This window comes from Bufo bufo, chromosome 3 (assembly GCF_905171765.1).
Source record: "Bufo bufo chromosome 3, aBufBuf1.1, whole genome shotgun sequence".
Taxonomy (NCBI): Eukaryota; Metazoa; Chordata; class Amphibia; order Anura; family Bufonidae; genus Bufo; species Bufo bufo.
The window spans coordinates 561,947,026-561,960,400 of NC_053391.1; the positions used below are offsets into that span (position 1 = coordinate 561,947,026).

At 43.0% G+C, this 13,375-nt stretch overlaps 1 protein-coding gene across 2 annotated transcripts in view; it reads left to right on the top strand.

Annotated features, from left to right (window-relative positions):
* LOC120993666 (inactive dipeptidyl peptidase 10-like) overlaps positions 1 to 13,375 on the top strand; it is a 73,496-nt gene that overhangs the window by 12,240 nt on the left and 47,881 nt on the right. For both annotated transcript variants that reach the window (XM_040422147.1, XM_040422148.1), the window contains exon 8: positions 12,761 to 12,827. In XM_040422147.1, the coding sequence (XP_040278081.1) occupies positions 12,761 to 12,827 (67 nt within the window). The remainder of the gene's footprint in view (positions 1 to 12,760; positions 12,828 to 13,375) is intronic.

The window sequence follows — 13,375 nt, forward strand, 5'->3', positions numbered from 1 at the left end:
ACACCCCACAAATGACCCCATTTCTGAAAGTACACACCCTAAGGTATTCGCTGATGGGCATAGTGAGTTCATAGAACTTTTTATTTTTTTCACAAGTTAGCGGAAAATGATGATTTTTTTTTATTTTTATTTTTTTCCTACAAAGTTTCATATTCCACTAACTTGTGACAAAAAATAAAAACTTCTATGAACTCACTATGCCCATCACGAAATACCTTGGGGTCTCTTCTTTCCAAAATGGGGTCACTTGTGGGGTAGTTATACTGCCCTGGCATTCTAGGGGCCCAAATGTGTGGTAAGGAGTTTGAAATCAAATTCTGTAAAAAATGACCTGTGAAATCCGAAAGGTGCTCTTTGGAATGTGGGCCCCTTTGCCCACCTAGGCTGCAAAAAAGTGTCACACATCTGGTATCTACGTACTCAGGAGAAGTTGAGGAATGTGTTTTGGGGTGTCATTTTACATATACCCATGCTGGGTGAGATAAATATCTTGGTCAAATGCCAACTTTGTATAAAAAAATGGGAAAAGTTGTCTTTTGCCAAGATATTTCTCTCACCCAGCATGGGTATATGTAAAATGACACCCAAAAAAACACATTCCCCACCTTCTCCTGAGTACGGCAATACCAGATGTGTGACACTTTTTTGCAGCCTAGGTGGGCAAAGGGGCCCATATTCCAAAGAGCACCTTTCGGATTTCACAGGTCATTTTTTACAGAATTTGATTTCAAACTCCTTACCACACATTCGGGCCCCTAGAATGCCAGGGCAGTATAACTACCCCACAAGTGACCCCATTTTGGAAAGAAGACACCCCAAGGTATTCCGTGAGGGGCATGGCAAGTTCCTAGAATTTTTTATTTTTTGTCACAAGTTAGTGGAAAATGATGATTTTTTTTTTTTTTTTTTTTCTTCATACAAAGTCTCATATTCCACTAACTTGTGACAAAAAATAAAAACTTCCATGAACTCACTATGCCCATCAGCGAATACCTTGGGGTCTCTTCTTTCCAAAATGGGGTCACTTGTGGGGTAGTTATACTGCCCTGGCATTCTAGGGGCCCGAATGTGTGGTAAGGAGTTTGAAATCAAATTCTGTAAAAAATGACCTGTGAAATCCGAAAGGTGCTCTTTGGAATATGGGCCCCTTTGCCCACCTAGGCTGCAAAAAAGTGTCACACATCTGGTATCTCTGTATTCAGGAGAAGTTGAGGAATGTGTTTTGGGGTGTCTTTTTACATATACCCATGCTGGGTGAGATAAATATCTTGGTCAAATGCCAACTTTGTATAAAAAAATGGGAAAAGTTGTCTTTTGCCAAGATATTTCTCTCACCCAGCAGGGGTATATGTAAAATGACACCCCAAAACACATTCCCCACCTTCTCCTGAGTACGGGGATACCAGATGTGTGACACTTTTTTGCAGCCTAGGTGGGCAAAGGGGCCCATATTCCAAAGAGCACCTTTCGGATTTCACAGGTCATTTTTTACAGAATTTTATTTCAAACTCCTTACCACACATTTGGGCCCCTAGAATGCCAGGGCAGTATAACTACCCCACAAGTGACCCCATTTTGGAAAGAAGAGACCCCAAGGTATTCGCTGATGGGCATAGTGAGTTCATGGAAGTTTTTATTTTTTGTCACAAGTTAGTGGAATATGACACTTTGTATGAAAAAAAAAAAAAAAAAAAATTTGCATTTTCCACTAACTTGTGAAAAAAAATAAAAAAATCTAGGAACTTGCCATGCCCCTCACGGAATACCTTGGGGTGTCTTCTTTCCAAAATGGGGTCACTTGTGGGGTAGTTATACTGCCCTGGCATTTTCCAGGGGCCCTAATGTGTGGTAAGTAGGTAAATGACCTGTGAAATCCTAAAGGTGCTCTTTGGAATATGGGCCCCTTTGCCCACCTAGGCTGCAAAAAAGTGTCACACATGTGGTATCGCCGTATTCAGGAGAAGTTGGGGAATGTGTTTTGGGGTGTCATTTTACATATACCCTTGCTGGGTGAGAGAAATATCTTGGCAAAAGACAACTTTTCCCATTTTTTTATACAAAGTTGGCATTTGACCAAGATATTTCTCTCACCCAGCATGGGTATATGTAAAATGACACCCCAAAACACATTCCCCAACTTCTCCTGAGTACGGCGATACCAGATGTGTGACACTTTATTGCAGCCTAGATGCGCAAAGGTGCCCAAATTCCTTTTAGGAGGGCATTTTTAGACATTTGGATACCAGACTTCTTCTCACGCTTTGGGGCCCCTAGAATGCCAGGGCAGTATAAATACCCCACATGTGACCCCATTTTGGAAAGAAGACACCCCAAGGTATTCAATGAGGGGCATGGCGAGTTCATAGCAATTTTTTTTTTTTGGCACAAGTTAGCGGAAATTGATATTTTTAATTTTTTTCTCACAAAGTCTCCCGTTCCGCTAACTTGGGACAAAAATTTCAATCTTTCATGGACTCAATATGCCCCTCGCGGAATACCTGGGGGTGTCTTCTTTCCGAAATGGGGTCACATGTGGGGTATTTATACTGCCCTGGCATTCTAGGGGCCCTAAAGCGTGAGAAGAAGTCTGGAATATAAATGTCTAAAAATTTTTACGCATTTGGTTTCCGTGAGGGGTATGGTGAGTTCAAGTGAGATTTTATTTTTTGACACAAGTTAGTGGAATATGTGACTTTGTAAGAAAAAAAAAATAATAATTCCGCTAACTTGGGCCAAAAAAATGTCTGAATGGAGCCTTACAGAGGGGTGATCAATGACAGGGGGGGTGATCAATGACAGGGGGGGGTGATCAATGACAGGGGGGTGATCAGAGAGTCTATATGGGGTGATAACCACAGTCATTGATCACGCCCGTGTAAGGCTTCATTCAGACGTCCGTATGCGTTTTGCGGATCCGATCCATCTATCAGTGCATCCGTAAAAATCATGCGGACATCTGAATGGAGCTTTACAGGGGGGTAATCAATGACAGGGGGGTGATCAGGGAGTCTATATGGGGTGATCACCACAGTCATTGATCATGCCCCTGTAAGGCTTCATTCAGACGTCCGGATGCGTTTTGCGGATCCGATCCATCTATCAGTGGATCCGTAAAAATCATGCGGACGTCTGAATGGAGCTTTACAGGGGGGTAATCAATGACAGGGGGGTAATCAATGACAGGGGGGTGATCAGGGAGTCTATATGGGGTGATCACCACAGTCATTGATCACGCCCCTGTAAGGCTTCATTCAGACGTCCGGATGCGTTTTGCGGATCCGATCCATCTATCAGTGGATCCGTAAAAATCATGCGGACATCTGAATGGAGCTTTACAGGGGGGTGATCAATGACAGGGGTGTAATCAATGACAGGGGGGTGATCAGGGAGTCTATATGGGGTGATAACCACAGTCATTGATCACGCCCCTGTAAGGCTTCATTCAGACGTCCGGATGCGTTTTGCGGATCCGATCCATCTATCAGTGCATCCGTAAAAATCATGCGGACATCTGAATGGAGCTTTACAGGGGGGTGATCAATGACAGGGGTGTAATCAATGACAGGGGGGTGATCAGGGAGTCTATATGGGGTGATCACCACAATCATTGATCATGCCCCTGTAAGGCTTCATTCAGACGTCCGGATGCGTTTTGCGGATCCGATCCATCTATCAGTGCATCCGTAAAAATCATGCGGACATCTGAATGGAGCTTTACAGGGGGGTGATCAGGGAGTCTATATGGGGTGATCACCACAGTCATTGATCATGCCCCTGTAAGGCTTCATTCAGACGTCCGGATGCGTTTTGCGGATCCGATCCATCTATCAGTGGATCCGTAAAAATCATGCGGACGTCTGAATGGAGCTTTACAGGGGGGTAATCAATGACAGGGGGGTAATCAATGACAGGGGGGTGATCAGGGAGTCTATATGGGGTGATCACCACAGTCATTGATCACGCCCCTGTAAGGCTTCATTCAGACGTCCGGATGCATTTTGCGGATCCGATCCATCTATCAGTGGATCCGTAAAAATCATGCGGACGTCTGAATGGAGCTTTACAGGGGGGTGATCAATGACAGGGGGGTGATCAATGACAGGGGGGTGATCAGGGAGTCTATATGGGGTGATCAGGGGTGATCAGGGGCTAATAAGGGGTTAATAAGTGACGGGGGGGGGGTGTAGTGTAGTGTAGTGGTGCTTGGTGCTACTTTACTGAGCTACCTGTGTCCTCTGGTGGTCGATCCAAACAAAGGGGACCACCAGAGGACCAGGTAGCAGGTATATTAGACGCTGTTATCAAAACAGCGTCTAATATACCTGTTAGGGGTTAAAAAAACCACATCTCCAGCCTGCCAGCGAACGATCGCCGCTGGCAGGCTGGAGATCAACTCTCTTACCTTCCGTTCCTGTGAGCGCGCGCGCCTGTGTGCGCGCGTTCACAGGAAATCTCGGCTCACGCGAGATGACGCCTATTGGCGTTAGCGTAGCCTGGGGGAGCCGCCGCAATGACGCCTTTCGGCGTTACAGTTGCGGGAAGTGGTTAAAAAGACCCTCGGCAATGTTGTTGAGCACTGTAGGGATAGTCCATATACTTAAGGCCAGCAATTGAATACATGTACCGAGCTTATCGATATGTACTGGGCTTCATCTATATATATGTATTGAGCTGAGATATATACCGGGCTCTCAGGCTACATCTTTGTATTTGTCCTGAGCTATGAATCAAATATATGAACCCAGCTTAATTATGTACCGGGCTTAATTGAGCATACCTCAGGTAATCTGGCATTGTATACATCTATACCTGAGGGTTTCTCTATTTGTCTTGGGCCAGCTATCAATTTTATGTGTATAGTTTTGAGTATTGATGTCTGAAACTATCAATTGATTGTCTCACGGATGCGTGATAACTGCCTATGGATTATCATCTACACGGTCTACACAATTTTCATCAGATTGGGAACTGTTACAATCAATGTTTCTTGAGTTTTAGGCCTGATCACGTGTATTGATTGTTGTGTGTACAAATAGATGCTTCGGATATTTAATGTATTAACAACCAGATTTAACTGTATCGTTAGCTTTTTATGGTTTGATTATCAGTTTGCTACTGTGTAGTTTTTTCTGGACCAATTTGTTTAGTATGTTTCACTTTTTGCCCCATTTTTTCCCCCTGATGAACCAGTTACTGGGGAAACGCGTCGGGAATATTTAGGGCATTGGGAGGGTGAGATGGTGGGTGGCCTGTGGTCCCGTGCCTGCCCTATCAGGGTGTTCCTGTGGGTTGAGGCATTAGTTAGGGACATACAGTTGCAAGAAAAAGTATGTGAACCCGTTGGAATGATATGGATTTCTGCACAAATTGGTCATAAAATGTGCTCTGATCTTCATCTAAGTCACAACAATAGACAATCACAGTCTGCTTAAACTAATAACACACAAATAAATAAATAAATGTTACCATGTTTTTATTGAACACACCATGTAAACATTCACAGTGCAGGTGGAAAAAGTATGTGAACCCCTAGACTGATGACATCTCCAAGAGTTAATTGGAGTGAGGTGTCAGCCAACTGGAGTCCAATCAATGAGATGAGATTGGAGGTGTTGGTTATAGCTGCCCTGCCCTATAAAAAACACACACCAGTTTTGGGTTTGCTTTTCACAAGAAGCATTGCCTGATGTGAATGATGCCTCGCAAAAAAGAGCTCTCAGAAGACCTACGATTAAGAATTGTTGACTTGCATAAAGCTGGAAAGGGTTACAAAAGTATCTCCAAAAACCTTGCTTTTCATTAGTCCACGGTAAGACAAATTGTCTATAAATGGAGAAAGTTCAGCACTGCTGCTACTCTCCCTAGGAGTGGCCGTCCTGTAAAGATGACTGCAAAAGCACAGCTCAGACTACTCAATGAGGTGAAGAAGAATCCTAGAGTGTCAGCTAAAGACTTATAAAAGTCTCTGGCATATGCTAACATCCCTGTTAGCGAAACTAAGATACGTGAAACACTAAACAAGAATGGATTTCATGTGAGGATACCACAGAGGAAGCCACTGCTGTCCAAAAAAAACATTGCTGCACGTTTACAGTTTGCACAAGAGCACCTGGATGTTCCACAGCAGTACTGGCAAAATATTCTGTGGACAGATGAAACCAAAGTTGAGTTGTTTGGAAGAAACACACAACACTATGTGTGGAGAAAAAGAGGCACAGCACACCAACATCAAAACCTTATCCCAACTGTAAAGTATGGTGATGGGGGCATCATGGTTTGGGGCTGCTTTGCTGCATCAGGGCCTGGATGGATTGCTATCATCGAAGGAAAAATGAATTCCCAAGTTTATCAAGACATTTTGAAGGAGAACTTAAGGCCATCTGTCCACCAGCTGAACCTCAACAGAAGATGGGTGTTGCAACAGGACAACGACCCAAAGCATAGAAGTAAATCAACAACAGAATGGCTTAAACAGAAGAAAATACGCCTTCTGGAGTGGCCCAGTCAGAGTCCTGACCTCAACCCCGATTGAGATGCTGTGGCATGACCTCAAGAAAGCGATTCACACCAGACATCCCAAGTATATTGCTGAACTGAAACAGTTCTGTAAAGAGGAATGGTCATGAATTACTTCTGACCGTTGTGCACGTCTGATCTGCAACTACAGGAAACGTTTGGTTGAAGTTATTGCTGCCAAAGGAGGTTCAACCAGTTATTAAATCCAAGGGTTCACATACTTTTTCCACCTGCACTGTGAATGTTTACATGGTGTGTTCAATAAAAACATGGTAACATTTAATTCTTTGTGTGTTATTAATTTAAGCAGACTGTGATTGTCTATTGTTGTGACTTAGATGAAGATCAGATCACATTTTATGACCAATTTGTGCAGAAATCCATATCATTCCAACGGGTTCACATACTTTTTCTTGCAACTGTATTAGGGATTTTTCCCCCCCTTGCACACATTACCCGCCCTCCCCTCTGCATACATTTATATATGTCTGTGTTCTTTTGGTCCATCATGATCAATGTTTGTTACACTTTAGAGGTATATCAAGTGATTTAATATTAAAGGGGTTCTGCAGTTTGTTTAAACTGAGGATCTATCCTCTGGATAGATCATCAGCATCTGATCGGTGGGGGTCCGACACCCCGCTGATCAGCGGTTTTAGAAGGCAGCGGTGCTCGAGTATTGAACATTCTAGTTTGGTTTTTGTACATATTTGATATCTCCAATAAACTATAGGGCTCCTAGGAAATTATTGCACTCTGTATTCTAAATACCAATTATAACACTGTGACACAGTAAAGCGAATTGTATGTGGAGGCAGGTATTTTCCTCCCAGTGTGTGCTGCTGAACTAATTAGCAGTCAGGTAAGGTCAAACACCGGACTGGATCGCAGTCAGGGTTTTTGTTAACACCTAGCTGCCTTTAAAAGATGCAGAGGGGATCTCTGTATTGGGATCTGAGGCTGTGTCTGTGTGTGAGGCTTGTAGCCTGCAACCTGTCTGGGAGGACAAGGGAACGACATCCAGGACTGGGACTCTTTATGCGGTACCCGCAGCATGGTGTGAAGTGAACACCAGGACTTGACCTTCTTATGCGGTACCTGCAGCATGGTGTGAATGGAACACCAGGATTTAAATCAAGGTGACTTTGTTTATATTTTGTTAACCTGCCAAGTGTGAATAAACACTGAACTGTTTAAGTTAAAGGGGTTGTCCGGGATTGGGGACATTGTTGTAAGGGTACAACAAGCACATAAATATTACATACATTCCTGTCCTACCTTTGCCAGAGTTTTCTGATGCCCTGTATTTCTTTCATAAATTCTCAGCTGGAAGTTCAGATTTTCAAAGATTCAGTGACGTACCAGACTCCTTACTGGTGTGCTAAGCCTCTTCCTTCCGCTTAGCAAGGAGCCCGGTGACGTTACCAGCACACAGGATCGTTCTGCAGCTAGCAAGGAGGCTGTCAGTAGGAGGTAAATGTCAGCTAAACCACGCCCCTCTGTGACATCACCCGGCACAGAGGGCGTTAGTCTGGGAAGGAGGAGGCAGTATTTGGAGGAGGGAACTCGCCGCACTAAGGAATGCCCCCCTCTGCCGATGACGTCACCGGCCATAGAGGAGTGTTATTAGGAGGTTCTATTGGAGGTAGCAAACTATGTTATTTAGCATAGTGCCCGCCTCCCATGGTCATTTGCAATGAATGGGATGTGCTACAGTATGGGTGCTAACCACGCCTCCCATGTCCCTACATGCCAGTCCGATCGCTCCCTGCCACTATTGTCTTTTATGCACTGCTAGCAGAGAGCAGATACATGGAAGCAGGGAGGGATCCAGTTTGTAGGCTTAGAAAAAGGTGGTTTTAGGGGAGGAATACTGATGAGGAGTATGAGTGGCAGGAGGCGGAATACTGATTAGGGGGAGTGGAAAGGCTTGTGAGATCCAGCTGCAGAGTCACGCAGCCGTGTGGGACCCATAAGGCTGTGTGGCCGGAAAGGTATAATAAGAACAGATGAATGTTTCTATCAGGAGTCAAAAACATAGCCCAATTCTGTTCAATAGCGTGCATTACACGATAGAACGCGTGACATCACTTCCTGTTTCACATGGGAACATCCCAACCCCACTGCCCACATTTTCCTAAATATAATACATTTATCTTAAATGATATTTCATAGTTCGCCATAAACACACTCTGCACATGGCAGAGAAAAGCTGAGTACATATTGTTAAGGCCCAGACGCATCACGGAGAAGCAAAGGAAGAAGGACCGCCTCCTCAATGTGGTCACGTGAGGGAGCCCAGAGAGCGTGAAACGCTCGGCGCATGCCAGGACATATAATAGCTCTCGATACTGCAGCGCATCGCATAACAGGGCAGCTGACTGAAGATGACAAGCCCAAGGGGGGACATAAAGATAATTGCAATTATACAAATGAATAATTAAATACCAGGACCACGCAATGCTGTCCTTGTTACTATGATAGCTACAAACAATTATATAAAATAAATGAATAAATAAATAACAATAATGTGTAAAAACCCACTGTATTATAAATAATTAGTAATAAAATCAATAGTCAAAAGGTGAAAGAATGCAAAGTGCAAGTGCCACATAGTGGAAAAAAAAGCAAGTGCCAAATGTGAAAAAAGAATAATTAATCATACCTAACAAAAAGAAATATATATAATATGACAATAATACTATTGTAATACAATGCAAATTGTATAAAGTGATATCCCCATTATAATAAGTCACAATTAATACACATTATACGTGAAATATATATATAAAGAATATATACAGTTCCTTTTATTTTTTTATTTTTTTATGGATAGTCACACTGAGGCCCTGATATATCATGCCTTCACTCCATAATTCTGGCTTCAAAAAGTCCCAAAATAGGTATTGTGCGACTTTTTGGAAATGTTGGAACTTTTTACACCAATTTTGAAATGTGGGTGTTGTAAGTTTCACTCCAGAGTTATCATTGGCACTTTAAAAAGTCACACTTGCTCCAGTGACAGCAGGGCATCCCATAGAGAAGGCAGGAACCGTTCCTGGGTGTTCCTGCCTTCTGGATCGCTGTATTCATAGCACTAAAGGTGCACTGTGTATACAGATCAGGAGGCGATATGCCGCTTCCCGTTCCGGCCTTGACGGTCATGTGACTACCAGGACAGAGGGAGACTGTAGGAGCTGCCTGGTCTTTCTTAGATTTCGATCAAACCTGCCGTGAGTCTATATAACCTCTCTGGGGGCTATATTCCCCCTGTAACTGGAGTTAATATATCAGCCCCAGTTGCAGGATAAAATCACAGAAAATAATGCACTAACACAATAGATGCAAACATTATACAGTTGCAAGAAAAAGTATGTGAACCCTTTGGAATGATATTGTATTTCTGCACAAATTGGTTATATAATGTGATCTGATCTTCATCTAAGTCACAACAATAGACAATCGCAGTCTGCTTAAACTAATAACACACAAAGAATTAACTGTTACTATGTTTTTATTGAACACACCATGTAAACATTCACAGTGCAGGTGGAAAAAGTATGTGAACCCTTGGATTTAATAACTGGTTGAACCTCCTTTGGCAGCAATAACTTCAACCAAACATTTCCTGTAGTTGCAGATCAGACATGCACAACGGTCAGGAGTAATTCTTGACCATTCCTCTTTACAGAACGGTTTCAGTTCAGCAATATTCTTGGGATGTCTGGGGTGAATACCTTTCTTGAGGTCATGCCACAGCATCTCAATCGGGTTGAGGTCAGGACTCTGACTGGGCCACTCCAGAAGCCGTATTTTCTTCTGTTTAAGCCATTCTGTTGTTGATTTACTTCTGTGCTTTGGGTCATTGTCCTGTTGCAACACCCATCTTCTGTTGAGCTTCAGCTGGTGGACAGTGGCCTTAAGTTCTCTTGCAAAATGTCTTGATAAACTTGGGAATTCATTTTTCCTTCGATAGCAATCTGTCCAGGCACTGACGCAGCAAAGCAGCCCCAAACCATGATGCCCCCACCACCATACTTCACAGTTGGGATGAGGTTTTGATGTTGGTGTGCTGTGCCTCTTTTTCTCCACACATAGTGTTGTGTGTTTCTTCCAAACAACTCAACTTTGGTTTCATCTGTCCACAGAATATTTTGCCAGTACTGCTGTGGAACATCCAGGTGCTCTTGTGCAAACTGTAAACGTGCAGCAATGTTTTTTTTGGACAGCAGTGGCTTCCCCTGTGGTATCCTTCAATGAAATCCATTCTTGTTTCGTGTTTTACGTATCGTAGATTCACTAACAGGGATGTTAGCATATGCCAGAGACTTTTGTAAGTCTTTAGCTGACACTCTAGGATTCTTCTTCACCTCATTGAGCAGTCTGCGCTGTGCTCTTGCAGTCATCTTTACAGGACGGCCACTCCTAGGGAGAGTAGCAGCAGTGCTGAACTTTCTCCATTTATAGACAATTTGTCTTACCCTGGACTGATGAACAGCAAGGCTTTTGGAGATACTTTTTTAACCCTTTCCAGCTTTATGCAAGTCAACAATTCTTAATCGTAGGTCTTCTTTTGTGCGAGGCATCATTCGCATCAGGCAATGCTTCTTGTGAAAAGCAAACCCAGAACTGGTGTGTGTTTTTTTTATAGGGCAGGGCAGCTGTAACCAACACCTCCAATCTCATCTCATTGATTGGACTCCAGTTGGCTGACACCTCACTCCAATTAGCTCTTGGAGATGTCATTAGTCTAGGGGTTCACATACTTTTTCCACCTGCACTGTGAATGTTTACATGGTGTGTTCAATAAAAACATGGTAACATTTAATTCTTTGTGTGTTATTAGTTTAAGCAGACTGTGATTGTCTATTGTTGTGACTTAGATGAAGATCAGATAACATTTTATGACCAATTTGTGCAGAAATCCATATCATTCCAAAGGGTTCACATACTTTTTCTTGCAACTGCATAAAAAAAAGAGAGAGAAAGAAACATATGTCAATAATAGCCCGTGGCCCTGGTACGTAGAGTTTATAAACTTGAAACAGTCCCCCATATGAAGATCTCCCTTCAATAATGGATATTTCTTGACTCCTAGCATATAGAACTAAAAGGAAAAGGAAAACAGATTAGAAATAACAATATAAAAAGAACAAGAACCACAGCAAATACATAGTGGGACTAACATCCTATTAAAATCAATAAAACATATTTTAGGGCCCTTTCACACTTGCAGCAGGACGGATCCGACATGCTGTTCGCTATTTCGCCGTGCCGCCGCTCCATCCCCATTGACTATAATGGGGATGGGGGCGGAGCTCCGGCGCAGCACGGCGGTGCACGGCGAAAGCCGCCGGACTAAAAAGTCCTGCATGTCCGACTATAATGATGATATAATGTGCCCTTTGGGTTAGTTTCTGGTAAATTTTGTTTAGTAAATCTCCTTAACTATGCCAAAGATTAAAGGAGGCCATACACTTCAGATAGCTGTCAGCCGACTGCTGGTCCTCCATTCCTCCTGACCTTTCCATACACATGTACTCTTGCCTTGGCCAAGTATGCATGAGTTCTCAATAGGGAGAGGAGAATAAGCCGCTGCCAGACACCCTTAGTGGTGGCTTATCTCCTTTGAGAACAAAAGGAACCAGCATGTTGAAATCCAACATGTCTGACCCTTCTTTCTGCTTTTGGCAAAAGTCAGGACTCCCCCATAAACATTGGATGGTCCTGCCGAAATTGGTGGGTTTAGCTGATATTTATCTAATGTGTGTAAATGCCTTAAAGGGTTGTTCCACAATAAATATTCTGCAGTTTTCAGACCAGCACCTGGATCTGAACAGTTTTGTAATTGCATGTAAAAGTTTAGCATAGCCACTGAGTTTTTCAATACAATCTGTATAGTGCCACCTGATGTTTGTTTGTTTTTTCTTATTTCTCTGTCCACCTCACTGAGGAGGACGCACATGCTCACTTCCGTCCTTCAGCTGCCTCCTGAGCTGTGATAGGGAGAGATTTGCAGCAGAAATGACATGCCCCCTAAACTGCCAAATTCACATACATTTAGCAGAGCATTTGCAGCAATGAATAGGCAGAAATCCATGTGAGGTACAGGGCTGCTTCTAGCTTTGTTAGAAAGAGATTGTTGTGTACTACACGATGTCTGATTTGTATTTTTTACATTAACCATGGCATAACCATGGCATTTAATTTTCCATTATTAAATGGTTTCTTTTCTACTTTCCAGATCTGACTGTTCGTCTGACTGTCCCATCAGGATACCAAGATTCGGAATACCCCTTGCTTCTCTGGCTGTAAGTAACCTTGGTAATCACTAATTTGTCTTAAAGAGGACCTTTCACCGCTCCTCACAGGTCTGTTTTAATAGCTTCATGCATTCCCCATGTAATAACAATTCAGGAGCATCTATCCTTATGGCTCTATGTTCTGCCATTCCTTTATTATTCCTGCTAGAAGTTATGAATGAATTGCTATTAGCCTTCAGTGAGGGTACAGAGGGGAGGTAACCAGTTGGGGGTGTGTACCTGCACAGTCTCACTCTAACCAATCAGTGCTGCCATTGTCAGACTGTACAGGTACACACCCCCAACTGGTTACCTCCCCTCTGTACCCTTACTGAAGGCTAATAGCAATTCATTCATAACTTCTAGCAGGAATAATAAAGGAATGGCAGAACATACAGCCATAAGAATAGATGCTCCAAAAATTTTATTACATGGGGAATGCATGAAACTAGTAAAACAAGCATGTCAAGAGTAGTGAAAGGTCCTCTTTAAGGCCTATTTATAAGCCTCATGAAGCTGGCGATTGTTGGGAAAGAAGCGTTTCTTCCCGATAATCT